This window comes from Catharus ustulatus, chromosome 2 (assembly GCF_009819885.2).
Source record: "Catharus ustulatus isolate bCatUst1 chromosome 2, bCatUst1.pri.v2, whole genome shotgun sequence".
NCBI lineage: Eukaryota > Metazoa > Chordata > Aves > Passeriformes > Turdidae > Catharus > Catharus ustulatus.
Genome location: NC_046222.1, coordinates 91,709,467 through 91,737,234, shown reverse-complemented (window position 1 = coordinate 91,737,234; position 27,768 = coordinate 91,709,467). Strand labels below are relative to the sequence as shown.

The following is a 27,768-nucleotide window of genomic DNA, read 5'->3' as shown; positions in this document are numbered from 1 at the left end:
CCTTAGGCAGTCTATTAGACTAGTTCCAAGCTTCTGCAGACAGTGTTTGTAGTGTGCTGGCATGTAATACAAGTGATGTCGCAGGACACAGAATTATTGTAATATAAACTGGACTCTAATTATGTAGCTATTTCCAGTTGATTAAGTACCAGCCTCACACAAATGCCAGTAACAGCTTTAATCATTTGCAGTCTCACTCTTTCACCAATCAAGATGTACGTTCAAAAAGGGAAAAAACAAAAGTTGTCTAGTAGGCAATAGCAAAAACCTGAAAAGTATCATGCAAGTTCTTGCATTTTCCTAAGGCCAGGATTCGACATTGTTGTTGTTGCCATGAAGAATTTTGAAAATGCAGAAAATGAGAAGGTTGCAGTAGAAGAAACAAAGGAATACCACACTATTATCCTTAGTAATTCACATCCATCACTTGTGACAGCCTGTTAAATCATATTTTTCAGAATTAAAATGAGACATTTTGATAGGAGAAAAGCTCCATGTATTACCAACAATGGGTTAGCTACTCTTTTGACTGAGAAAACAATTGAAGACTTGGTTAAAAAGCTTGTATTTTTCTCTGTGACTACAGATGACTTAGACAATGGCATTTTCAAGGTGTTCCCAGTCATTAATCATTCCTACACAGTTGAAGGGCAAATAGTTCAGTGCTGACTCTTGATTATTTTCAAAGCACTAATGAAACCATATTAGGAATATTTGAAAATGTGAAATAAAAAAGGGTAAAATTAAGTAGTTGGAACTTTGACTATGTGCAGCTATTTGCAGGTAATGCTATTGCTAAATCTGCATTATAGCTCCTGTCCACAAATCAGTGAAAATTAAGAAGGTAAAATTGTCTTTAGTTTCTTGTTCTCTACTTAACTATATAACAGAACAATACCATCTAATTTTCCTCATCACATTCAGTCATTTCTTTCAGCCAATGTTTCAGATTTAAAGGAGAACTTATAAAATTTGAATGGGAAGAAATGTTCTACATGAGATGATAAGTTGCATACTGTGCAGGTAAAAGAACCATAAAATTTTCTTGGTTTTAGGAGTTACTTTTGGGAGCTGTGTGAGCATTTTCAGGTGTCAATTTACAATCCTGTTCTCAAATGTAACCTCATAGGAGGCGATATAGAGGTTTTCAGTGACACAATGTCTCATAATTTTCAGATGATAATGAGTGTTTCTTGCAAGCAAAAGTCTTACAAGCAGAACAATCTGTCTCTTTACTTGATGAAATATATAAGATAATGCATTCATTTACGGTTAATTTGCAAAAAAGTACCAACGAGAAATTCTTTGGTCATAAATAGCTTTGCAACATCGAGGAGTTATAAAGAAAAAAAATGACATTTCACACAAAGATACACTGTAGCTGCCTTATATGAGGCCTTATATTTTCATACAATCAAACAAAATACAAAGAAACTGATTTAGTTTTACTGGGAAAAATTACTTTTTCCAGAAAGAGTAAAAAATATCAATAATCTAGTATTTTCTAAAAGGTCTGAAGTTGTGTGGTTATAGAATCAGCTGAGTATTTGTATATGTTAGGAGTCTTCAGCTAGGAAACCTGCTCATATTTTTGGAAATTTCCTAAAATTTTTACTTTTTAATAAAAAATGTCCTTATGTAATCAGGTTTGAACAGACTGCGGAATCCTCAAAGAGTTTTCACTTCAGTGAAGTTTTTAAGAGTGGGGAATTTAAGATGTAGCATGGTTCATGAATTTACTTTTAAAACCAAACAAAATTAAATCTATTAAAACTGATAATAAATTACACTTCTATCAATCCTTTAGATTTAAAATTAATTTCTCATCATTGAAATTTAATATTATCTCAGAAGTATGTTTATGTACCGAAGGAAATAAGATTCCTCTAGAATTTCTCTTGATGTGAACATGTAGACCTATTTCTCCTGTTAGGATTGTCCCTTCTCAAGGAGAATGCCTTTTGCAGTTTGGCTGCTCTGGAGTGCAGGTTCGGTTAATGTATCCAGGCACTGTGTGAATATGTGGTAAAAGTAGGAGAATCTTGGGTGTGTTTAGGTAGCATGGCAAACCAGGTGCCATTAAGACAAGAAAACTTAGTGACAGAACACTTTACTGTACACAACCTCAATATTTCACGTAGAACGTGTTTTACCTTTTTTGCTGCTGGGAAAGAATCTTGTTTAAAATTTTGCTGGTTTTCACTTCTTCCTGTGTTCATTGTAGTAGCCAATAGCTGCTGACAAAAAAACCAAAAAACAAACAAACAAAAACCTAAATGACGACAAACAACAAAAAACCGCCACCAACAAAAAAAAGAATTGGAAGGGTATTAACAAAATTTCTGGTGCAGTGGTAGAAGAGAACATAAAGAATATTGTTGGCATTCTAAAATGTTGCTTCATGTGAGGCATCACATCACTGGAACCTGATGTCCTGCCTGAACTCTTTAAGTGTAATTGCTACATATGGCAAAGATCTCAAATGGCAGGTAAAGCTGGCAAAGGAAGAGTATTACTTCTTATGCCATTTGATATTGACATACCTGTAAAACCAACATCAAACCTTTCTTCCGGCAGTTTCTTGATGGATGCTGTGTGCTGTGTACCAGCTCTGTGCAAAACAGGGTATGGGAGCTGTTGGCTTCTCTGTAATGGAGTATCTATTGTCAGTGAAGATAGGGGTAATTTTCTGAAATGCACATAGACTTAGAACCTTTAGAAGTGAGAACTGAGTGCCAGTTTCAAAAGTGACTTCTGTTCCTTCATGGTAGAGTGACTATATAAATATCATACCCATTACTTGCTTGGTGAAAACTGAAGAAATTTCAAAGATTAATGTAAAGGATCTACTGATATAACATTCACTTATAAAAGGGATTGATGCTGAGAATTTAAATTTAGATATATAATGGAAATGTGTATTTATTTTTACTCGGAAAATTTAGGTTTTGTAATTTGTGCATTCTGACTGAGTACCGTAAATACTTTAAAATAAAGAGGGTTAAAGTTTTTAAAAAGTCAATGCAACTAACTTCACCCAACTTTAATGACTTTTCTTTTAAAAATGTTGCTTTGTTTTTTATCATCTCAGTTTGCCAAAAGACAAATGCAGTTTTTTTCAGAACTAATTAACTCAGAAGATCTGGCAACCATTTAATTTGACTTGAAATATTTTTGTTAAGACGAATGGAGTGGCCCATTGTACAGGTATTTTGAATAATGATCACTGATGGCACATTCTTGTTACAGTAATAAATAACGAAGATGCACAACAGGAGTTGGGCAGTGGTGTTAGCATGACCCTGTTTCTAGGCTAATGTAATCCACTTAGCCAGAGTAGCTTACTGGAACAGAAACCACAATGTTACATTTATACTGCTCCTGTGGCTCACTTTGCTCAGATTTAGCTGCAGCACCTTCTCAGGGTAATGTATTAAGGAGCTCAGGGGTTTTCTTTTCTTTTGGCAGGGTAGAAATCCTGAATATCTTGAATCCTAAAAATCATTAAATATGCATGATATACTAGAAAATAATTATGGTTACTCCTAAATTTAGTCAAAATGAAGCATTCTTATAAAATAAGCTTAAATATGAATATCATGCAAAAACTTGTCCTGTGAAAAAACAGCACTGTCATTAGCCAGCTGTATACAAACGGTCTTTGGTTCTATAAATATAGATTCTCACATGTGGGCTAGGAAAAGCAACTCTACTCACTCAGCATTTGGAGAAACCCATAGACATGTCTCGCATATTCCTCTCTAGAGAAGCTGAATGTGCCAAACACTTGTCACTAGACCTTCAAAGGTCTATTGACTTAAAGAAAGAAGATCAGTGCTCTGGCACCTAAAACCCGGTGCATTAAGGATGTTCTTTCTGAATAACAGAGGTACACTGTGTGCATTACATTATATTCTTCAGAAAAGTCTCTTCAGATTCAAATCTGTCATCTTCCCTGCAAAAATAAAGATAATAATACAACGAGAAATAGTACTGAGATAAGCTGTGAAGGAAAGTGGTCCTTAATGCCTTTGGTGGCTAGGCTTTAATTCTTGAGGTGATCTACTGCCTGGTGTTTAGATACATGCTAGCCCCACTTATGCACCTTTTGATCATTTACCATCTAGAGATGTGAGGCCCTGAATGTGTTTTGGACTTGGATTACAGTGCCAGTGAATTAGGTTTCCTGGTGTTATAACATCAGCTTTGAAGGAATGGCCTGCCAAAAATGTAATAGCACAGGAGAAACAGGTGGCTCTTAGCAAAAGCACTGTCCTCAATTCAGACTGCAAGCTCTACTAACTGTTTATAAAGAAAAGAAAACAAAACAAAACAATACTACTGTATTGAAACAATAGACAGAAAGACATTAAGTAAAAGCAAATTCAGTTGTCAAAGACATACCAGACTTTACACATAGCCGTAGTTATCCTTTGTTCAGTTATACCAGGAGTGCATCTACCAGGGGTCCTAAAGAAATGTTTTCCTTTGGATTATTCCCAAGCCCTGTATTAGCCTCTGTTGTAGAGCATACACTTTGTGCCACATCAGCAAACATCATCCCTGTCACAGCCAACCCTGTGGTATTGGGAGGGTAATGCATGACAGACTCAGATGGCTGCTTTCCTGAGGTTCAAAAATAGAGCAGTCTATTTTTCATTTTTCAGTCTATGAAAAGAGGAAGAGGAACACAAGCAAATAAAGCATGACCTTTTCCTGCCTCCAGTGGCTTGAATTCACAATTAAAATACAAAATTAAAATACAATTTTTTCCATGGGGTCTTAAATGCATAAACCAGTGTGTTCATATGTTCACCTATATAATTTTGTCTGTCCATGTGCACTTTAATTTCTGCATTTATATGTACAATGATGGCTTACCTACAGAAACAGAGTAGTAAAACACGGAGTAAACAGAAGGACAAATTTCATGTAAATTAGGTATTAGCATATTCAGGGATGAATGTTCAGCTCTTAGCATCAGGGTACATGAGATATCTGTAAAGGAGTACAAACTTGCCTTTTTATTCTGTTGCAGTGTGGCCTGAGAAAGAGTGGCTGAACAATTGGTAGCAAATGGAAAGATTAATTTATTGAATTTACACAACCTCTTCCCTAAAAAGCATTGCTATAATCAGGTGAATTTATCATTCTCTAACTTATGTGTGTTTTTCCTGTTCATCTTTCACGTCTCTTATCAGTCCTATGATGAAGAAGCCTCTGTAAATTATACCTTCTAGCTGTGACTTTTCAGAGACAATGAAAAAGAATGTGCTGATACTGAAATTGTTACAGCACAGGACCAATGGAAGTGAGATGTTTGGCATGTTTCATTTAGCAGCTAGATATAAAAGGGTGAAAAAATGGAAAAATAATTCCTAAGGCAGTAGAAAAAGAAAACATAGGTCCATTGGCCAGAACATACCCTGTTGATCTACATCAGAACAGACCTAATCAAACACCAAATAGTGAGAAGTGTGAAACTTATTCCAACTGATGTATCATGCTTTTTTGCAGGAATATCAAATTGATATATTTTTTGCCCAGACGTGGACAGACAGCCGTCTTCGCTTCAACAGCACCATGAAAATACTGACTCTGAACAGCAACATGGTTGGCTTGATCTGGATCCCAGACACGATATTTCGTAACTCAAAGACAGCAGAGGCTCACTGGATCACCACCCCCAATCAGCTCCTCCGCATATGGAATGATGGCAAGATCCTGTATACCCTCAGGTGAGCACTTGGCAAGTTGCAGGGCTGGAAGCTGCTCCCACCTCTGGTGTAGAAATCCTCATTTTCAACAATATCTTTGCTCCCCTCTGCTGTTATCTTCCTGATGTGAACATGGCCATGCTTTACAAATATTTAATTACTCAGGCGTAAGTACTGCTAGGTTTAAAAAAAAAAGTCTTGTCTTTCTAAGAAAGAAACCTTGAGAAATAGGAAATAAGTCTGTCTAAATTGTGCAAGCTGGGCTTTTTAGTGCTTGTAATAAAAACGGGAACATGTAGTCCCATAAAACCTGTCAAAAGTCTTTTTGATCGGAGTTAGATGCAGGGCTGGATAAAGCATTTTTTGATTCATGCTAATGCCAATACTTGATTTTTCAAATAAGTCATGCTGAAAGATAGTCTGTCACATCTCATCACAAGGGTGAATTGCTGGAGGAAAGGCTTTTACAGTTTTCTAATCTTTGTGATAAAATCAACTATATGGTATTAGAAATGCTGTATATATTTGCATTTTAAAAAGCCTGTGGAAATCAAAATATGTGTTTACTTGTGGAAGAGATGAGTTTTTCACAAGGGAGTTTTGCCATAAGCCATGTTCCACAAGGGAAACTGTTTTAGAGACTTGCCTTTCACGCTACATTTTCTTCTGTGATTGTGTTCAGCCCTCTCGGTGCACCTGAGAGGGCTGATCATGCTTGCAACTGCTGTTGGGCTCCGATACGAAGTCCTTGGCAAACAATAAGAAAGGAAATAAACATCTGGAAAAGCTGTTGATATTTTTAGTGCCCTTTCCTTCATGGGCTTGCTCTACTGTGAAGAGCTCTTGTTTATTTCAGTTGCCTTTAGCTAAAGAGTTTGGAGATTAAAGTGTCAGCTCCAATATTTTCTTGATTGAGTTATTGGTTTTTTTTCTGAAGAGATTTTTGTTAGGTGCTTTGTTGGGTTTTTTTCCAATAAGTTCTGTTTTGATATTTCAGACCAAGTACGTACCTCATAGTAGTTAATCTTACATACCTCTCCCTAAAGAAACTGTTTGTCAAATGGACTACAAAATTTGTCTAAACCAGCTTTAGGTAAGTAAGTAAGTCAATACTTGACCCACTGGAATGAGTGTTTCTAGTTTGTGAAAGATGTTTTGAGTTCTTTTTGATCACTCAGATCGACCTCCTTTTTACACAGGAAAAGCTGTTAGAATGATCATTGTGTAATTCAAACCAAATTTATCTGACCTAAGGGTCAGAATTGGGATGACATGGAAGAGGTAGCTAATGTATGCCCTGGTGCTGTCAGGTGTTGCTGACTGTTACGTGTACAGGAGAAAGTGTACAGGGTTCAGTCATGCTCCATACCTCTCCATCTTCTTCCCTGCCCTTTTTAGGGTGTGAATGCCCTCCTGCTGCCACACTGCAAGTCCTCTTCTAGTGTCAATGCAATAAGGCTATTAAATTCCTCACAGGTAGCATTTTCCAAGAAAGATTTTTTTTTCTCTGCACCATCCACAAACCTTTCACCAAAGAGTTTTAAATCTTTTTACCAAGTCTCCAAAAGGAAAAACTCACATAGCCCACATGCATGAATTCTGTCACGAAACTATGCAGTACTTTTTAAAAAGACTGTACAATAAACTAGCACTTAATTCAATTTCTCTGAGTAAGTGCATTCACTTTGTAAGCTGTTAGACTAAAGATTATTGATTTTTATTAGTAATTTTAAAATTGGCTGTGTTCGTAGTATACTTTGTGTTAGGGATGTCATGTAAAGCCGGCTTTCAAGTAGGAATGAAGATGTTCCTGCTGATCCCTTTGTTGCATCTGTACAATATAGAATGGCATATAGACATTTATTAAGTTTTGGAGAGGTATCATGAAGAAATTGAAAGAATTTTAAGTTCACGCTGTAAGTATACATGGAGGATATTTTTATAAGTTTTGCTTTGAAGTTCTAATTTTGTGGAGTTGCATTCCACACGAGCCCCATTTCTTGTTATTTTTGTAAAGAACAGTTGTTTTCATATCAGAGTCCTCCATGATGAATTGTCTAAATAAACATATATGCACAGATTTCCTGGGATCCAGAAAGTCTTGATGATATGTCTGAAATTATTTAAAACAATTATAATTGTTTTGTATCAGGCTTAAATAACTAAACATCTGCAAATATGGTTCTTTCCTTTCAGACCTCACTTATGGATATCAAAGTGTTCCTGCGTGATGTTTGATGTTGCCCTGCCTCTCCTCTGGCTGTTCCCTGTACTGGCATATAGTAACAGACCCTTGGTTTCTTCACAGGCTTACCATCAATGCTGAGTGCCAGCTGCAGCTGCACAACTTCCCCATGGATGAACACTCATGTCCTCTGATTTTCTCCAGCTGTAAGTGCTGCTTTGATGCCTTATTCTTGTCTATGACTTGTGTGCAGAGGCATGAGTTTAATTCTGGCTTCTGTCAGGTTGGTCAGTTGTTCCATAACTAGTACAAGAAGTTTAGGTTTGCTCAAATATTTGGGGAATTTTTGTTCTCCTCTCTTGCACTGCTGATCAATGGACTTACGACATGAAGTCTCCTGCAGATTTACTCTTGTTTTTTTTGGTTGGAACCAGCCTTTATAGCTGATATTCTTACCAGCAGATATTCTTACCAGTCTGTGAAATATTAATTTATACAATCACATTGACATTGCAAATGAGAATTGAAACTACAGTTTTCTGGTAGAGGTGCACAGCATGGGGACATGCCCAACAATCTCTGAACATCTGAGTTCATAGCACATAGCCTGGTAATGCCTCTCTGTTTCATAGTAAAAGTAAATGGTGCAGCTACTGTAAATCCCACTTTCCTTTTATTGCTCAGCTTGTCCAGCAGTCCCAATGTTGTGTTGCTGGCATATTCAAAACCTTCCTAACAGACAAAACAAATATATGGGGAAATGCATGGAAAACAAAAGTCAGGTGAGTTAATTCTGAGGTCCAATATTGCTCTGAGAAGTTATCTTCATGCTGATTCATTGGAAAAACATTGAGAGCTGTCTGTTCATGGGAATACCTGCACGGTTTTATAATCCAAAACACACAGTGCAAAGGTTTTAAAAACATTTTTAAAGGATCTCCACTAAAGATTTTAATCTTGACAATCTATAGGACTCAGAATATGTGTTCTTCAGAAAGTGAAAGGAAAATTTATAATTTTGTTTATCCATTTAGAAACAAGATTATTTCCCTAATCCCTTTTAAAGTGATAGAAGAATAACACTATTGAATATTTTCATAATAAATATGCTATTATGATAGTATGTATTTCTATTTATAAATATTGTAGAAACGGTGATCCACAATCACAAAACAGATTTGAATTTCTGATCCAGGGTGTATTTATCTTTTCATACAGGAATTTTTTTTTTTTTTTAAATCTTTCATATAAATATCTCCCTTTCCTCCAAAATTTTATCACTATGTTGCCATTTTTAAAATATGTGTAAGTGAATCTGGGCAGAAATATACAGCTGTGTGTTTAATTTGGGTGTGTGTAATATATGCATATTCAACAGAATAAGAGGCAGATAGCTCCTGAGGGAGCTTTCCTGCTCACAAACGCTTGTCACTGAACTCTAGGCACTTCAGCTATCTTTAGTTACTACATGAAACTGCTTTTGTGACAACCTGCTGTTGTTTTGTTGAAGTACTGGAAAGGTTTGTGACCTTAAAATCAAATTCCAGAGATTTAAGAAAACCTACTAAAATGTACTTTAAGTCCAAAGATACTAATTAAACCACATAAATTAGAGTGGTCTTATGATAGCAATATCCAAAAAAAGTGAACTCAAACAGGAAGTCACTTCAAACCTTGCATTCCCTAATAGCTAGGCAGTAGCTAAATGCAAGTAAGTTATGCTCTACTGAAAGAGAGGGGATATCAGTCAGGACTTCAGCAGGCTCTGCTCCATGGCAAAGTTCCAAATACATTTCATATTGCAAATGTTCCTCCTGATTTTGATCTATTAGCTCATAACACTTCTGACTTTGGAATGTACATCTATTGCCATCAGACATATTACTGTCTATGGGGATGGAGATTACAAAGGATAAAGCAAAATGTGGATGTGTTGCAGTTTCTGTGTGTGTTCTTTGTAGTTTCTTGCAGATGGAGGATCCTGTAGAGGAATGTTAAAAAAGTGTTTTATAGTTTTGTCAGCATTTTTGGTCATGTTGACAACAAGGGTTTATTTCTTTAGATTCATACTGAATTACATTTTTTTTCCTTGAACGGTTTTAGCACCACTATTAACATCATACAGGACATCTCCTGTATGATTAGTCTGTTACATAACTCACTTGTATTTTCAGTCTTGTGTACAATCATAGCAGTCTCTAGCTAGATGGCACCCAGTGGGGCTCATGAAGTGAATGACTGACTGAATGCCTGAATGATTTATTACTGCCTTCTATGACAAGTTTCTGAAGGGAAAAGCTGATTAGGGATTTCAAGATGTATGTCTTTGAATAAAATAAAAATCTTTGTAGCATTCACAGCTCAGTTCTGCTTCCCCCTTCATCCCTTCTGTTTGTTCCTCAGCATACAGAAAAATCTTTGTAGTTTCCACTGTAGGCAGGCACAAAGAAACGCAAGTTTCAGGGAATATTCTCCACACCTCTACACACAGATAAAGTTTAATATTTGAAATTTCTGACTTTTTATACAAATTTCCCTTGATATTTCAAAAATATGAAACTCATCTTAAATTTTGTGCAGAATATTTCCTCTAGTGCCACCTAATTTGCACCCTAACCCTGCTGTTACCCTGGGGACAGTTGGTGTTCCCTCAGTGGGAATACTGAGCTTTGCTTCATCTGGTTGCCAGGATGAATAAGGAGAAAACATCAGCTTATAAAATGGACCCATCTCAGTGTGCTAATAGTAGTCACCAAAACATACCTACCCCTTCCCATGGAGAATCGTGTTCAAGAAAAAGTACCTGGAGCTCTCTAGTTTCTTTTATAGTATAAAGTATTGAAATAATCTGAAGTTCTTTAAACTGTGCAGGTTTTGTATGTGGGGTTGACAGGATGAGATGATTCACCTGTGGTCAGTGTGTGTCTGTAGTTGCTGTTCCTATGTAGATATGCACTCAGCACTTATGTGAAATTATGTGCACTTGTGTGCCCTCAGTGCTTAAGTGAAGAGTTGATCCCAGTAACATAATGCAGGGCTGCTGTGCTATGTGACAGCTTGTGTCTGTTCCCTGCACCAGATTGGTTTAATCAACCACATGTGCCAGGCAGGATTTCTCACTAACGAGCTACAACAAGGCATGGTATGAATGTGCACTTCCCTGTAAATGTGAAGAAAGAATCAATGCTGTGACATGATAGCAAGTGGAGCAATCTTGGATAGATTTTGCTCTATATGATCACTCTTTCTTCGTATGGTTTTAAAGTACTATATGCAGCTACGTAAAAATATTCTATCACTGTCATTCCTCATTTGGATTAATTTATCCTCCTGAGCCAAGGGAGGCTGCTGTGCTGCTTTTGGCATTCAAATAGCACATTAAACTGTCTTGGTTATCTCTATTCAGCATTGATTAGAGGATTTTGGAAACATTCTCAGGATACTGCCATAAAATTTAGTTTATTGAGATAGTTAGGATTCACATAAACTTCTGGAAGGAAGAGGAGGTGTTCTGTCTGAAGGATGATGTCAGTGCAAGAACAAATAAATAAGACACAAGCAACAAAAGCCAGGCTTTGCTTTTTGAAAAGCAAAGGGAATGAAAAGTTAAGCACATTAATTGTGAAACTCCTTCGATAGGAAACTGTGAGTGCTCAAATGTTATGACAACTCAAAAGCATTTGAACAAAGCACTAGAACAGCAATGCATTGGGAGCTATCAAGCATAACAAGATCACTTTGTAGCAATGGCCACTACTTTTTTTTTTATTCTAAAGGATAAGAACATAACAGATTAAAGAGCAGGAAAAAGGGGCTGTATGGATAAGCTACTTGAAAGAACTCTTCAGCATTAGAATTATCATATGACTGTTTTCTAGCTAGCTTACATGGTTTTAATTTTCCTTTCTCAGTCGCTGGTGAGACTGTTGAATGTTCTGGATTTTCTTAATTTGGGAGTACTATGCATGCTGCAAAATAATGTGATAATGTTTGTACCCAAAAGCTGTGTAAGAGTTAATTGTTTGAGGTCTTCGTTTTTTTTCAGACCAGCAGAAACCTTCACCTCCTCTCCCCATACACATGCTCAAGATTAACTTGACATTTCTTCAGGTGACAGTATGTGAAAGCCATGCCACAATGAAGCTGAAAAACCCATTAAACCTTGTTTTGAGCGTCTGGTCAACTGAGTTTTTAATTGTGTCCAAGGAGGTTTATGGTGGGAATCTGTGTTAGCTGCATACCTGAGGTCTGAAGCAATCTGTAAGGCCATGCCTGGGGCTTTACCAGATGCAGTAATACTGAGCTGTAGTGCAAGATGCCAGGAAAAATTAAAAATTGACCTAATTGATTAATGGGTTTTCACTGGTTTATTTTTCTTGCTGCTGTTTTGATCAAGCTGCAGATACAGTTGTTCATTTTTAAAAGCACCTTTGACTTTGACAGCAGGAATTATGGCACATTTTGTAGACAATTTCTGATCTTCTCCCTAGTGGTGTCCTGAGCTGGAGGACAATTGGAGGATTGTTGCAAGACAGGAAAAGGTGAGCATGCCCAGAATACCATTCTTGTTGCAAACACCAAAATACATAAACAAAAGTTCATAAAGAATTCAATTACTTGAAAAAGCAAGTTTTCCAACTACTGATGTTGGATGATCCAGCTTGTTCAGTCAGGACTTAAACCAAATATTGTTGGCCTTTTAAATGTTAGAGTTGTTTTAGGGTGACATACAAAAGCATGCCAAGTATTGCTGGATAAAAAAAAAAAAAAAAGGAAATATGCAATGCTTTTAAAAGAAATTAATCCAAATCTAACATAGTGCTTGAAAGGAATAGATCCCATTTTTCTAAATATAAACTCAGTTCAATCAAATGTTCTGCCTTTGAACATGAAACCTCTTATGGATATGCAATCAGTACTTTGAGCCTCGTATCATTAATTTCTAACACAACTAGCTGTCATCGCCCATTTTAATGTTTCTCCTAGCCTAGAAAAATAAACGCTGGTTTTGTGGAATGAGCTGTGCTTTGTTTCATCTCCTTTGTCATCAGCAGAGTCATTAATACAGTCTGAGAACAGAAATTTACTTCCAATGAAGAACAGGCCAGAAGGAACACAGCTAATGTTCATATCTCAAGAGGAGTTTCATTAAAGATGCTGGGAAGGCATTGTAGTGTTCAGAAAGAGCTTTAATCCAGATCTGAATTTCCATCTGTGCTCTCTGTAATGGGCTGAGCCAGATCTTGGGGCATCAATGGAATCCTTGAATCAGTTCTTGTGATGAGCATATTTTAGCTATTGTAGCTTTTTGCTCTTCTAGGAAGGTAGAAGTATTCGTATGCATCCATCTTTCTCTTCAGAAAACTGTCTTTTTCAGAGAACAGTCAATATAGAGAGGTCTTATTAACGAAGAAAATGAAATACATTTATGGAAAATTTGTCCTTTGAAGTTTCCTCCCAAGCTCTGTATTTAGCATATGACTTTTTTCCTATATGCCAATTATTGAACATAATATGTGAAGCACACACCTGTGGCACATCCCTCCTCCTATTCATCTGCTAATTCTTCTCTTACACAGACATTTCCATATCTTCTTATTTCATTTCCCCTCTTGTAAACTCCTTTAATTACACACTTTTTCAAATAGCTTTGCTAGTGTGCAAGACAATCTTCAAAGAAAAGTTGATGATCCCAAAGATTTATGAGGTGTGTGTGTGACTCTGTAGGGATCTTCTTTGCTTTTAACCTGTGAGCATTAATGTTGCTAAGCATTTTTTCCTGAGACACCTACAAAGATATCAGAATGCAGTGAATTTAAAGTGATAATATTATGAAGAAATTTCATTTTGTCATTCCAATAGCTTTTCTGAATGTATTCTGCTACTGCAGTGCTCAGATTTTACTCTCCTTAGGTTTCCTTAAAAGTCCCCGAGGGTGTCTCTTTTTTTATCTAACATAAGTTAGATTCCTAGGGAGTATTGTACTGTTTGATGGGGAGTCAAATCTTTATCCCATTTCTTGACGACTCACTACTAAGTAATTCACTACTACTTTTCTGTGTGAGACTCAATAAATTTCTCAATACATAAGAGATACTGCATTAAGTATCTTTAGATTTTTATGACGTTATTTTATAGCTATGCCAAGACTCATAATAATTATAACAAGTTAATTTTTATTGCAAGTTCTGCTAACTTTTATTGAATTCCTCAAATATGGTGTCTTTTTATGAAACTGTTCAAATTAATCTGGGACGTAAGTACACTCAGTGTAAAATTATGCTTTCTGCATCAAATTTATTGTAGATTTGTGCCAAACTAGTGGATATTGTAAGTATTATTTTGGCACTACTGTTTCTGTTAGCATTGTGTCTCGTTGTTCAAAGTATATTAGTGGGACCTTTTTAAATATTTATGGCTATACAGTTCAATGCTGGCTCCAAATCCATGCAACATGTTGTAATGAAAGTGCAATATTAATCAATATGATATTGCATCTGATAACCACTAGTACATAAATGATATTTCTCTGGTAAAAAAACAGTGACACTTCCTCAGGGTCAGGGGTTGACCATTGCCTCCTTGGCAATCAGGCGGAATTGAGGGCTGTGGTTAATTCATGTAATATCCCTTGCTCCAGTTCCTCACAAAGAGCTAAGGTTTTGTACTGCTAGCAGACCAGATGTCTCTCTCCTTTTATAGTGAAATTTTTCTCCACAAGATTGAAGGCTTCTCTGGAGAGGGAGCAGCTGCCATTACTTCCAGCGAAAATGAGACCCTAGAGTAAAATTACAGTAAGTGCTAATTAGTGAAGCCTAAAATGCTTAACTCATGATATCTTGGGGCCAGCAGAGTCTTTCAGAGACTCTCTGGATTGATGGTAGGCTATTCCAGGAACCTGGCATCTACCCCAGTTTTGCAGTGGTCTTCCAAGGATCCTTTGTATCTCTATTTGCCCTGTGCAATTGTCTAAGGAAGATGGGATGCCCATGTTATGGAACAAACTTTCTAGGCAACCTGCTTCAGAGCAAAAATTGATGGTATTCCTGGATCTGAAGTCTGATATAGGTGACTGTATTTCAGGGATAGGACCCCTCAGCTATTATTTTTATACAAGAAGACTGGAAGTCTTAAAAACCTCAGGTGCCGTCTAGCCTTTCAAAGCAATCAGTCTTATTTTTTAAAATTTTCTATTAGTAAAATTTTTAAAAAAGTATGACTCAAAAAAAATTTTAGAAAAGGAAAAAAAAAAACCTGCCTGAGAGACAGTTATTTTTGGCAAGAATATGTGTAGCTAAGTTATGCTTATGGTGTCAGTAGAAAATAAGAGAAAGTGCCGAAGCAAGACATGGCCGATTGCATATCTGAAAGCTGAATTTATCAGCAACAGGCCCTGGAGTCTCTGCTGTGTGACAATCATTGTTAGTTCCCATGATTTCATCACAGATCACAACATATTCAGTGTGTATTTGAAGCTAAAACCCCTTTAACCATCTCATCATGTGCCAATGGGAGCCTGTTTTTTTTATCTTTCTTTTAACCAAACATTTGATAGTGTCACAAATACACCATTGGCAGAAAGAAAATAGTTTTAACCCTGAAATGTAATATAACACCTCTTGTGTACTTCATGTTTCTATTACTGTTAGTTACTTACTTAGGTTTTCAAATTAATCTGATCATTAGGGAGGGGCTGGTCCATAAGCTGTGAAGTCCTGGCAGCCCTTCACTTGTAAAATCTGACATACAGAGCTCATATTTGTCGTATTTAGAGCACCAGGAGGAGACAGTGACAGTCTTTTGCATCATATTTTTTAACATATGGAATGACTGATTTTGGCACGCTGTAACCAACCTTGTACCAACCTGTAGCCATGGATGACTGGAGAGAAGCTTTTAGTGGCCACAGGTTGTCCAGCAGGGATGGGACAGGAAGGAGATGCCAGGGGTTCCCAACCACATCAAGAGATGGATAGGATGTTAAGAACTGTCTCTGAGGAATGGCCTTGGCAACGTCAAAAGCTTATAGGTAAGATTTAAATACCAAGGCAACAAAGGGAACCTTGTGAAACAGTAGAAATCCCTGGGATGCTGCCCTCAGGCACAGATCTGACAGATGTCTAAGGGTACTTTGTAAGAATTCTTGATCCCCAGGTGTAAGAAGTCAGGCAAGGAAGACAAGAGATGGGCATGGCTGAGTTGAGACTTGCTGGTCAAACTAATGGGCAAGGAGACAATGTAATGGAAATAGAGACAGGTATCCTGGGAAGGGTACAGGGATGAAGCCTGGGTCTGTGGGAATGGGGTCAGAAATATCAGAGAGTTGAACCTGACAGGGATGCAAAGAATAACAAGAAGGGCCTTTAAAGATATGTTTAGGGAGAAAAAGAATGTAAAAGAAAGTGTACATCCCTCAACTGGAATGACTGGTGAACTAGTAACAGCAGACAAGGAGAAGGCTGGGGTATTTTCCCTTACAGACCACAGTCAGAGTCAACAGTGCCCAAAGTCTTCAGTCCTATGCATAGCTCACTCCTCTTTGGGTCTTTCATAATTATCTTATTTCTTGAAGAAATTTCCAAGGACATCTTCCACAATTCATGCTTCATTGTGTGTGTGGAGATGTTACAACATAACTTATTTGGCATTCCTTTCTTTGGAGTGTTAGATTTCTGCAAATGCTGGTATAATCACCTGCTTTTATTCCTTGTAGCCTCCCTTAATGTAACTGAAATGTACCTCATAAAATATTACATAAAATATGAAATTAAAAGTTCAGGTAATATAGCCCCTGCTAAGCAACAGAAAAGTTGCAATATTTCCATTCTTCTGCTATAGTTTGCACATTTTCAAAGGCAGAAGACAAACTTGATCGAATCAAGAAAGTTCAAGGTATTTTAATCTCTAGTGCAATACATTTCATATTTTTAAAGAAGCAAGAAGTATGTAGCTTTCTAATTCTTTTAGTTGTTTTAAAAAGTGGATTAGGAAAAAAAAAATTGATTATGTTATTGTCTTCCAAAATCACCTCAGTGGACACCCTAAAAATTGCAGTAATGCATCTCCAGACCACAAGAACTGTACATTTGAACTTACTGGTCTTCTTATAAGAAATGAAGAATTGCTGCAGAATTTCTTCAAAGTACAAAGAAACCTTTTGGGATTTTGAGAACTAAGAGGTAACAAACCAGTGTCAGATCCAGAACAAATATCAAGTAATTGAGAAGAAAAGGAGAATGAAGAGAGACCAGAGCTGCCAAGGTCAGCCAGAGCATCTGCAGTGCTCCACAGAAGTGAATACTGACTCTCAAATTAAACTCATCTTGGCTAGAGCCCAGTCAATGCTTGTTACTTTTGCCAGGCTTGACAGATGATAATGGGGTTAGTAGAAGCCATTAAAGGTTTACTTGTAACAGACTCAAAATATAAGATGAAAACATCAAGTCCTCAACTCATTAGCCTTGTCTTGTCAATTTTATTTACTTTGAACAGCGTCTGGAAAAAACAAGGCGGCCTGGAAACATGAAATAAAAAGCCCCATCCTTTTCTTGCTTCTGATACTGAAAAATTAATGGAAAAACAAAAGCATATCCTAAGTGCTGATGGAGCTAAGAAAGGAGAGTGAGGCAGTCATGCAGCTTTGAATGTTGTTTTTCTCACAGTGCTAGAGGACAGTCAGGGAAATGCCCAGTTCATCTATTCCTCTAAGAGGAATATTGCAGAAGTTTGCCTGGCTGTATCCCTTGCTATGAAGTGCAGGTCTGCCTCCTTAAAAAGGATTAACTTTGTGTAAAGGGCATGCTGCATGATAATAACATTTTAATCCTTTTTCATAGTTGGGTAACATATTTTTCTGTCAAAACAATGTATGATGGGATTATGTCTCTTCCTATCACATAACCCCTCAGACAGACAAACAACAAGTGATAAGTTTTAAGGGGGAAGGCAGGAACACACATCAAGACACGAAATTTAAATCAATTTTTAAGTAAGTATTTTTATGTTCTCCCATAGGATTTTCAGTTGGTACTTTAAGAAACCCTGCAATTTGTATATCTAAATAGAGAGATTATTTCTGTGGAATGGAAATTATGTTATGATTTAATGTTTGGATTAGCCATGCATATTAAAAAGTAATTTGTTTTTCCCTAATTTTTTTATAGTGTGACTTCTGGCAATTTTACTACTAATCTATTAAAACTCGGGAAGAGCTGATTTTTCCATAAAATCTTTCTGTCAGTTGTAAGAAAGTAAATATAGAGAGGCATGTAAATTGAAGAAAAAGTTCATACTGTTCTGAGGCGATTTGCCAAATCAACAGCGTGTGCAGAAGACATTGAGTTTCCTTTCTAGCTCTTTCTACCTGAGCTTCTTTCACAGGAAAGACTGAGGGAGAGCTGGTGTGTGACTTTTGATGTCTCCTGATGGTGTAGGAGAGTCTAGGAGCTCAGTTCTCCCAGCTCCATCAGCTGCCATGTCACCTCACTCAGACTATTTGTTTCATGTAGTCTGTTGCTTTTGCTCCACTTGCATTGATATCTCTTGATGAGCACTGGGAAGCGCCAGCTGTACCTGTCTCTTCTGCTTGGCCAGCCTTGAGTGCATCAGTACAGGGACGGTCCCAATTAATGTCTTTTTATTTTTTTAACTCTGGAAGCCTCATTTGACATCAGTGTTTCTTCTCTAGAAAACAATCATTAGTGAAAAAACAAGACTTTTATTACAACAAATCTGATTATCAGGAAGTGGAATGAATTGCAGTTCACAGTATTTAGGTCTTTCATCAATATCTTTCTATTTTCATCCTTAGTGACACAGTTTACTAGAAAAACACATCAGACCTGTTCCATGCTTGACATGGGCCTCTCACACAACAAAACAATGAATGAAGTTCCTAGACTTGGTCCCTAGATCAAGGTATTCTGTAGCATGGCCCAGGATATATTAAAGCTATCTAAATTCCTAATTGAAAATGCTGTTTGACTAGAGTAGAATAAAAGAATGTGTGTGAAAGGCTAATGTGAAATTTTTAAGTGGACATATTAGACAAAAATCCATCCTGATCTCACCATCTTCTGCTCCAGTTTTGTCCTTGATAAGAAAACAAGCAGCATAACAAGTGCAAATCTGTGTTCTTCTCTTTCTCTCCCATTCATCCTTCAACACATACTCACAGACACAACTAGAAGAATAAAAAAGGATGTGAAAATATATATTTCATATTTTTAATTTTTTCATTACTTGCATGTTCTCAGCTAATAAGCTGACAAGCAATATACTCGAAGCCATGTAGAATTAAACAGGATGAAGGAAAGAAAAGAACATATCTCTCTGGGAATCCTCTAAAATGGACAAACAGTCTGGTCTTTAACTTTTCTTAATGGAATATATGTCAATATTTAGTTTGGGTCTTGAGGTACTCCAATGCTCCTATGGTTATAAATAAGTCTTCGCTTTATCTACATTAACTGATTTGACATTTGAGTGTACATTTCCTATAATCGTACTTTTAAAATATTGTCTTCAGGGTTGCAATGGTGTCTGTATATCTCATGGCATTTGAACTGAAGAAGGCTGAATGTCAGAGCTCATGAAGAAATTTCAAGGAAATAATTTTTTTTCTTCTAAAGGAGGTTATGCCTGTGAAATATAAACTCTTCTTTTTGAGGAACATACATTTTAACTTTGTGGTGTTTTGGTCATCAACAGAAAGACATACACACCATATGACAAGCTGAAGGACCTGAATCCTAAATATGTGATGCTTAGTTTCAAATCTTACCTTAAAAGGATAATGGAAAGATTCTCAATTTTTTTTTCATTTTGCTTTAAAGTGGTGTGATCCCACAGTAGCTATTTTACAGTTTTGAAATTTTTTGTCTTTCTGATTTTTTCACTGCAGAAGGTGCAATCAATATGCTTATTTTAGTTCAAAATGTATACTTAAAGGAATAGTAGCTATTTTGCAATTACAGTAGTATCTATATATTTATAGGAAGGGGGACAAAAATGCCACTTCTTTCGGAAAGAAAATGGTAACCATTTAGGTACTCACTATTGTTGATGTTTCAGTTCTGGAAAGTTGGTCTTTCTAAGTTAAAAGGAACAAAAAGCAGCAGGAAATGCATCTTCTAGCTTACAGGTAGTTTATTCCTTTATTGATTGACTTCAAATGAAGCTACCAGATCAAATGATCAGGGAAAAGTTTTTCTACAAGTGACAACTTTCAACACAAGGGAACTTTGAGGTCTGAATTGTGTATTTGTTCACAGCTGTTGTCTGAAAATCAGCATTTCAGTAAGACAACACTGCTTGCCCCTGGCAGTCAGAGAAGACAGCCACAAACTCTTGGAAAAATGTTTCTTATGATATAAAGAAAACTGAGATAGCCAAGTGCTTTATAACATTGTATTTCCTTTCTTTCTTGTTGTCCCCAACACCTTTCTCCAAAGTCCATAATTGAAATCTTTAGAGCTTTTCCTGTCTAACCAACGTGAGACTGGAGAGAGGAAGATAAAAGGCTGTTCCCAGCAACCTGCACATCTCAAAGATGTCTGGGAGATTTGTATTGCTGGTTTCTATTGGTTTATGTGCAAAATATAGCAACGTTTCTTATGTAAAGGCTTAGCAGAACTGACAGTCAAAAATCCTGGTCTGTGCTACTACCAGATTTCAAAATCAGCCGACTGGGACTGGTCACTACTTGTATGGGAGTTTCAGCAGGAAAACTGAGATGTTACTGTGATTCCAGAATAAGACTCACTTATATCTACAGTCATGTTCACTAGGATTCATCATGGCCACCAAAGGGTGGCTTCCCCCCAGTATCTTGTGCCAAAGCAAAGCACATTAGTGGCCAGTGCACGTTTGCATTCCTTAATGTGCAGGTACTGCCCTGAAGTGCATGCTCAATTAATGTGGCAATGGTCATTAGCTGAAGTGGGGGAGGTTCTGACTTGATAGAAGGAAAAAAATCACCAAGGAAAATCAAGCATTGGAGAAAGTTTTCTAGACACCTTGTGAAATCTTTGTGCTTGAAGGTTTTTGAGATGCAAGTGGACAAAGCCCTGAGACACCTGGTCTGGATTAGTTTCAACCCTAATTTTATCAGGAGGTTGAACTACAGACATCCTGAAAATCCTTCCTTCCAACCTGACTGACTCTATCATAGCATCTTTTTCTCATTCAAAACAATTTTTATATTAACATATACATTCTTCTTTATAGAGCAATTAATTCATATTCAGAAGTATAAATATCTATATGCAAAAACCACCTTTCCCTTAAAACATTTTAAGAGAGTCAATTCAATGTTGGCTTTGTTGAGCAACTCTCAGAAAGCAGGGAGGAGTTGGGAAAGAGTTGAAAATTGTTCCTGCTTTCTGTTTACAAGTTGGGTTTTTTTTAATGGCTGAATATCTACCCTGTTAGAAAGGGTAACATTTTTTCTGCATTTTTTTAATAGTACAATGACTGTTGCCACCAGCAATCACTGGTATATTATACACAAACAAGGTAAACTTTAGTTGATCAATATTTTGGGATTCTTCCAAAAACTGAAATGAACTGGCAATATATTCTAAAGCCAAGCAGGGTACAGAATTTTCCTTTTATTCCCCTAGAGGTCTCCCCACCGTGCAGGAATTGATGCAGGGTCCCTGTATCACAGGTTCCTGTGGTAGCTGATTCTTCCACCTGTTGGCCACTGGCGTTCACACCATAATACACACGGGCTCTGACACTGTGGCAGCTCATTCTGCTCTGTAAAATTAGACAGTACTTCTGGTTTTTGTCACACGCCAGTCACAAGATCTTTTACACCTTTTCTCTGTCCCCTCAGAATCATCTCCTATTTTGCAGCTTTCTCCAGAAACATCTTAGGTGTCTCTGTCTTCTAGAATATTTTCCTTTTCTCCTTTCCACCTCTTTTCTTCTCCTTTTTCCTCCCCTCCCTCCCTTCCTCCCTCCCTCCCTCATGTTCTTTTTTTTTCTCATTTTCTCTTTTTCTCTCCCTCCTTGTTTTTTTCATTTCATCCTAGAGCCTTCAACCCATGAATATTTCCTTTCTCCATGTAGAGAATTTTTCTTTGCACTCTCGTATTGTCTGGCTGTGGCCAGAATGCCTTTCTCCATCTGGCAAGAACAAATATTCTTTCCATCTTCTTCATTCTTTGTCAAGAAACAGAAAGGAGTTGAGAGGCTGAGGTTCACCTGTGAAACCAGAAGTGTAACACCTAGAGAATATATCTTGCTTGGAAGATCAGGGTGGCCTCTGCATATGAGCGACAAGTGTCAAGTGACATTCAGCTAGACAGTTATATACAATTAAAGAGGCAGAAAGTTGAAAAAAGAAGTCTGGGAAAAATAACAAAGGTGTTTAAGGAGTAGAAAATCTTTTTGTGATGAAGATGTTGACAGAGGAATAAAATGGACAGTACAGTAATTTCACGAATACAAGCCGCAGCAATTAGACAAAAATTTTGGTGGAAACCCGGAAGTGCAGCTAATATTTGGGTGCGGCCAATTTATGAACAAAAATGTGATATCTGCCCTTACCTAGTATCATACCAGTCCAGTCCCGAGCCGAAACAGTTTGAAATCCATGGTTTGCCGTTGTTACGATGATGAACCAATCAGAGAACAGCTTATTGCCTGCCTGTGGATGGCAGCGTTACTGAGGGGCGGGGGTTGTTATCGGGGTGAGTTACCTCGGCGAATTACCTCGGCAGTTCGATAAAAGTGTGTGATATTTCTCTGTACTTTTAAAAGTGTTTTCAATCTTGTGCGGCTGCGGGGCTGGCTGGGCTCGCAGGGAGAGGGCTGGGGGAGCCGCTCAGCCCGCAGGGAGAGGGGTAGAACGGCCACTCGGCTCGCAGGGAGAGGGCTAGAACGGCCGCTCGCCCCCGGGGCTGCGAGGGCTACAACGGCCGCTCCTGTGCCAGCACGGAGATGTGGCTCCGCTCGGAGCTCAGCTGCCTGCCCGCGCGGCTGAGCGGCTGTTTAAAGGCAACGCGGATCCATTGGGAATGCTCGCAAAATGACCACACTATTGTTCCTGTCTTTTTCGGCTTGTAAATAAAGGGTGTGTCTTTTTTCACTTGGAAACAATGTTTCCGAGGTCGGCAGTAAGCCAGTAAGCCCCGGCAATCCCGCGATTGTGTTACTAAATGACGACTTTGTGAAAGTTCGCGGCGAACTAAAGTGTGGCTAATATTCCGGGTGCGGCTTATTTATTGACAAAGACATCAATGTTGCCAACACACCGGATATGCGGCTTATACTCCGTGAGGCTTGTATTCGTGAATTTACTGTAATTTCTATGCTTGAAAAGACAGATCCAAAAAACCAGTGATATAAGGTAGAACCCCCAGATAGAAAAATCAAAAACTCTGACTGAATGTCAAAGTATCCACAGGAAACTTGCATTTAGGAAGTACTGTGAACATAGAAAACTAGTATAGAAGCTAGACGAAGACCAAAAAAATAAACAGAGAAAGAAAATATGTAATTATTTTACTGTTCAGGATTCAAGCATTAAAAGACATAAAACAGTGCCATGTAGGTATCTATCACACAATTTTAAAAGTTTCTGTGATTTTTTTTCGAAATTATTTTAATAAACATCATTCAAGTAATTCAGTACTGGTCTGAAATTTTTTTGCTTTGCTGAAATCTGATCAGCTTTCCCTAAAAAACTGTCAGTATTTTTTTCTTTCCAGTAGTTTTCTTATCATGTACTTTTGATTTTTTTTTTTTCCACTTTAATCAGAACTTGGAGCAGAAGACCTGAAATACTGTAAAATATATTCTCATGATGTTCCTTCAAATAAAGAGAGGCAAGGCATGGCAGAAATTTCTCTCTGGAGGTTTTACCTCTGTAGAATTTCTGGACAACTGTAATAACTGAATGTGAGATGGAAATATTGCTCAGAGAGATGTATACTCTTCTCAGTGATGGTCAGAATGAAACCTTTTGACATTCTAGAAAGTAATGATCACACAAATACTATCTTGAAAGACAGACTGCAATTGCAAATCTGCTTCATCATTTCAATAAAAATTTCAGATTGAAACCATTAACTTTAACAGGCACAAACCACTTTTGAAACCATAGGAAAAGCTAGTACCTGTAATAGTCAGAACTTAATAGAAAATTCATAATGATAGTTAAATCTCTCAAGGAGATTTATGCATGTTCTTTGAAAAGGTATTTGATTTATTTTAATTTATTTATTCAATTTCTTCTCGCCTCTTAACTCGGGTTGAGAGTACTTTTCCAGCTATGTAAGGTCTTGCTAAACTGAAGAGACCTTTATTAAGTAACCTAAAATACTTTTGTACTTCATTGAAGTGTTGGTAATTTCATGGCCTTTTTATTAAGCCATTTTTTCTATAGGATATTACTTTCCTTTGGAGTTTTGTAGGATTTAAAGGTATTCAGTATCAAACTTACAGAAATTTTCTAACTAGAAAGATTATTAAAATTGAAAGGACTACTTTATATGAGTATTAATGTGATATATATTTATCACAATTACATTTCTAGAATAGTAACACATGAAGTGAATACTACAGAACTGTCTTGATCAAGTGAAATACGAAAGGGTTTTTTTTCACAATTGCTTAACTTTAATTTTTACTGAAAAATCCATTTAAAGAGAGTTTGGGATAGCATTTTTTTTAATATAAAGCTAGAAATTGAACAGTGTGACTTGTCACATATAAATTATAAACTTTTGAGATGATGATAGATATAGATTTTCACCTAGACCAGAGTTTGATGACACTTTTAGGGTTTTTTCCCTAATCTTTAAATTGTTGTCTGTTCTTTCATTCACTATTTTGAATTATGTGATCTTATAAACTAAAAGTAAAACAAACCCACTAAAACATACACATTTTGCCCTGTACCAGGTTTAACATGACCAGAGTATATGTAAAAGGAAATGTGTCTCTAATGCCTTTGCTGTGTTAATGTCAGTGTGTTAGTCTGGACATCTGTTACACTCCAGTACTGTAAAAAATCTACAAAGGTTTGTACACTAACAGTCCAATGCCAGAAAGACCTCAAATGAATAGCTTGGAGGTGGTGTCATGCTGTCATAAAAGCAACCCCCAAATTCAGGTGCTGTCATGTTGCAGACACATAAAATTCACATGTTGTGATGGCGTCGAGGAGAATCTCAATAAGTTTAGTGCTGTGGATGTCTTCTTATATGTATGGCATAGGACATCTGCAAAAATTCTTTGAAATGCCAAACCAGCTGATCAATGAATCCATACAGGATTGTCACCAAAGCCTCAGTGCCTTTTCTCTTGATGGCATAAGCACTGACTAATTTGTTTAATGTGAGCTGCCAGCACCAAATGTAATTGTACTAGGTACTTATCAGACGAGATGGGATATCCCATAGAATTTCTGTAATCACAGTGTTATTTTCAGTTCTCTTCCTGCAACTTAATTAGAGACTTAATTTTAAAATGGCAGCCTGGGAACGTCCATATTCTTGATTCCAGGAGCTGTGTTTTTAAGTGAAACAGCAGCTCCACCAGGAGAGCTTTTACACAGCATGTGATTGGAGTTTCTATATAGTAACAGAAAAGCATGGCACTCCTTCAATCACTGGCTTTGGTATTTATATTTCCCTAATGTATTGAATTTTCTAATTATTAGCAAAGGGAATTTCATTTTTCACTGGGAGAAAAACATCTCACCCAATCACCATTTTTCTTCTGTGTTGTTCAAAACTGGATTGCTCCCAGTTTTGCCTTTGTGCATGTGATGTAGCATATCAAATTATTCCTGCCGTTAAGAAATTACATTTTTAAATTAACCAGTAAATATTTAAAGGCCTGAAATAAATCTGGGGATCTGGCTTTGAGTCAAAATATTTATGTACTGTCAGGGTCGAATAACTTATAAATAGGTGCCAGAATCACTACCCTATGAAAACAAAGCATGTGTTCCTCCAAAGCACTGAGGCTGTAACTCTACCAGCAAACTGTAAACAAATGGATTTTATACAGTGGTGGAAATGGCATAACAAGAGCCTTACAAGAAGTTTAGTACAAGGAAAAGCAAAATTCTGTACCTGGGGTGGAATAAACACTTTTAGCAGGTGGCTACTTGCTGGGGCTTGACTGCCTAGAAAGCAGCTTTGCAAACAAAAAGGACCTGGATGTCCCGGGTAATATTCTGTAGCTGAGGAAAGATGCCATGTGTCAAATGGGACATAGAAATTGCAAAATTTGAAAAAATATCTCATCATGGGAAAGAAGTCATAAATGTCTGAAATTGTTAAAGAAAGCATTTGTTAACAAACTAAAATCAAACAAAGTTATTTTAAAATGTCAACATATGAATGAAATATTTGACAAGTACTAATAGTGAAACAGAAAGTAGTGGACAATGCAAAAAATGGGAGTTCTTTTTGAAAGTGGCAAAAGTAAGTTAATCTCGCTATCTAGATTTATGTTCATTTGCAAATCAAATAGTTCCCATGAAAGAACTCAATATTCAAAGGAGGATTTGAAAACTAGAAATTGCTTTTTTATTTCTTTTTGGCTAGCATGAATAATGTATATCAAACGGTGACGTCAACTATTATTTTTATTCTTTGTATTGAAATTAGATTCCCTATATCTATTCAACAAATTCATTCAGCTATTCGGTCTTTATCAGTTGTGTTATCTTCCACCTCATTAACCAGAGAGTAAAGGAGGGAATCAGGAAGGAGGGAATCAGGAAGGACAACCTTCAGAATGTATTCTCTTATTGCTATAAAAAAAATATTTTTCAGTTTTTCATAAGTTAAGTAATGATAGCATTGAAAGAGAAATTGAGAGAAATACCTGGTGTTTTGTAAGTATAATATGTCAAAATTCACAGAAGTCTTTGCTTGTAGTTTAGAGAAGATTCTGTATAACACATTTTTTTCAACTTTGCTGAGAAAAAAATTGTATAAACTTGTACAAGCCATAGAATTTCTGACAAAACAAAAAGGACAAGTGTCTTAGGAGAAAAACAAATAAACAAACAAGACAAACTCACAAAAAATTGGTGCCCCTCAAAAAGACTGGGGGAGATTTTTTCCCTGTTCTTTTCCTGGGGAATGTAGACTTTCCCTCAAGATCCTATTATGCTCTCATTATCTATTATATCCTATTATGCTGTCATTAGGACCACACCAAAACCAGTTTTTCCTTAGTTCTCATTTTACATGGGTCTTCAGTCATACATTTACTGTCATCTCTTGCTCTTTGTTAATTTTTTTCTTTGCGTCTGCTTACTCTTTATTTTCTCCTTTTTTCTGTGGTCAACTTGGTATTGCCAGGTATTACTTTCAGGCTGCTGCCTGGATGCTTCTGGATATGTTTTCCTTTCTCTGTTTCCCTGTGGACTTGATGCTTGCCACAGGTGAAGTGCTCTGCCCACAAATATCAAAATCAGTATAGCAAGCATATCTGGGAGCAGAGAAGCACCAGTCTCCATAATAATTACCACCTGCTACCATGGAGGATTGAACTGACTGCCTTTCCATTCTAAATAGGGTGATCTTCTGTGATGAGGTGGGTATCAGAGAGTTGGTGCTGCCTATGTGTATGTTAAATAAATGTAGGCTTAAAGAGCTCTACTGATGTTACTTCTCTTACCTATAATGAAATTCTTGGATGTATTTAATGGCTTTTTCCCTAGGGTTTTTCTCTTTCACTCTTCTTTTTTCTTTTTCCTGCTATTTTTGGTAGATTTTTTGATTGGTTTTTGTGGGGTCTTTAATGTTTTTGGGGTATTCTTCTGGAGAATTTTCCACATCAGTCTGTGTGTCTGAATTGATTTTAGAAAGAGAACGCACAGACTTCTAACAT

The 27,768-nt window shown here is 36.9% G+C and overlaps 1 protein-coding gene across 2 annotated transcripts in view; it reads left to right on the top strand.

The window, feature by feature from the left end:
- The window catches only part of GABRG3 (gamma-aminobutyric acid type A receptor subunit gamma3), a 311,180-nt gene that overhangs the window by 150,619 nt on the left and 132,793 nt on the right, over positions 1–27,768 (top strand). The window contains exons 1-3 of one of the 2 annotated variants that reach the window (XM_033053093.1): positions 5,120–5,138; positions 5,518–5,738; positions 8,026–8,108. In XM_033053093.1, coding sequence (XP_032908984.1) covers positions 5,584–5,738; positions 8,026–8,108 — 238 coding nt within the window. In that variant the 5' untranslated portion in view covers positions 5,120–5,138; positions 5,518–5,583. Of the gene's footprint in view, positions 1–5,119; positions 5,139–5,517; positions 5,739–8,025; positions 8,109–27,768 lie in introns of those variants that run through there. The other variant, XM_033053092.1, reaches the window with a different exon arrangement.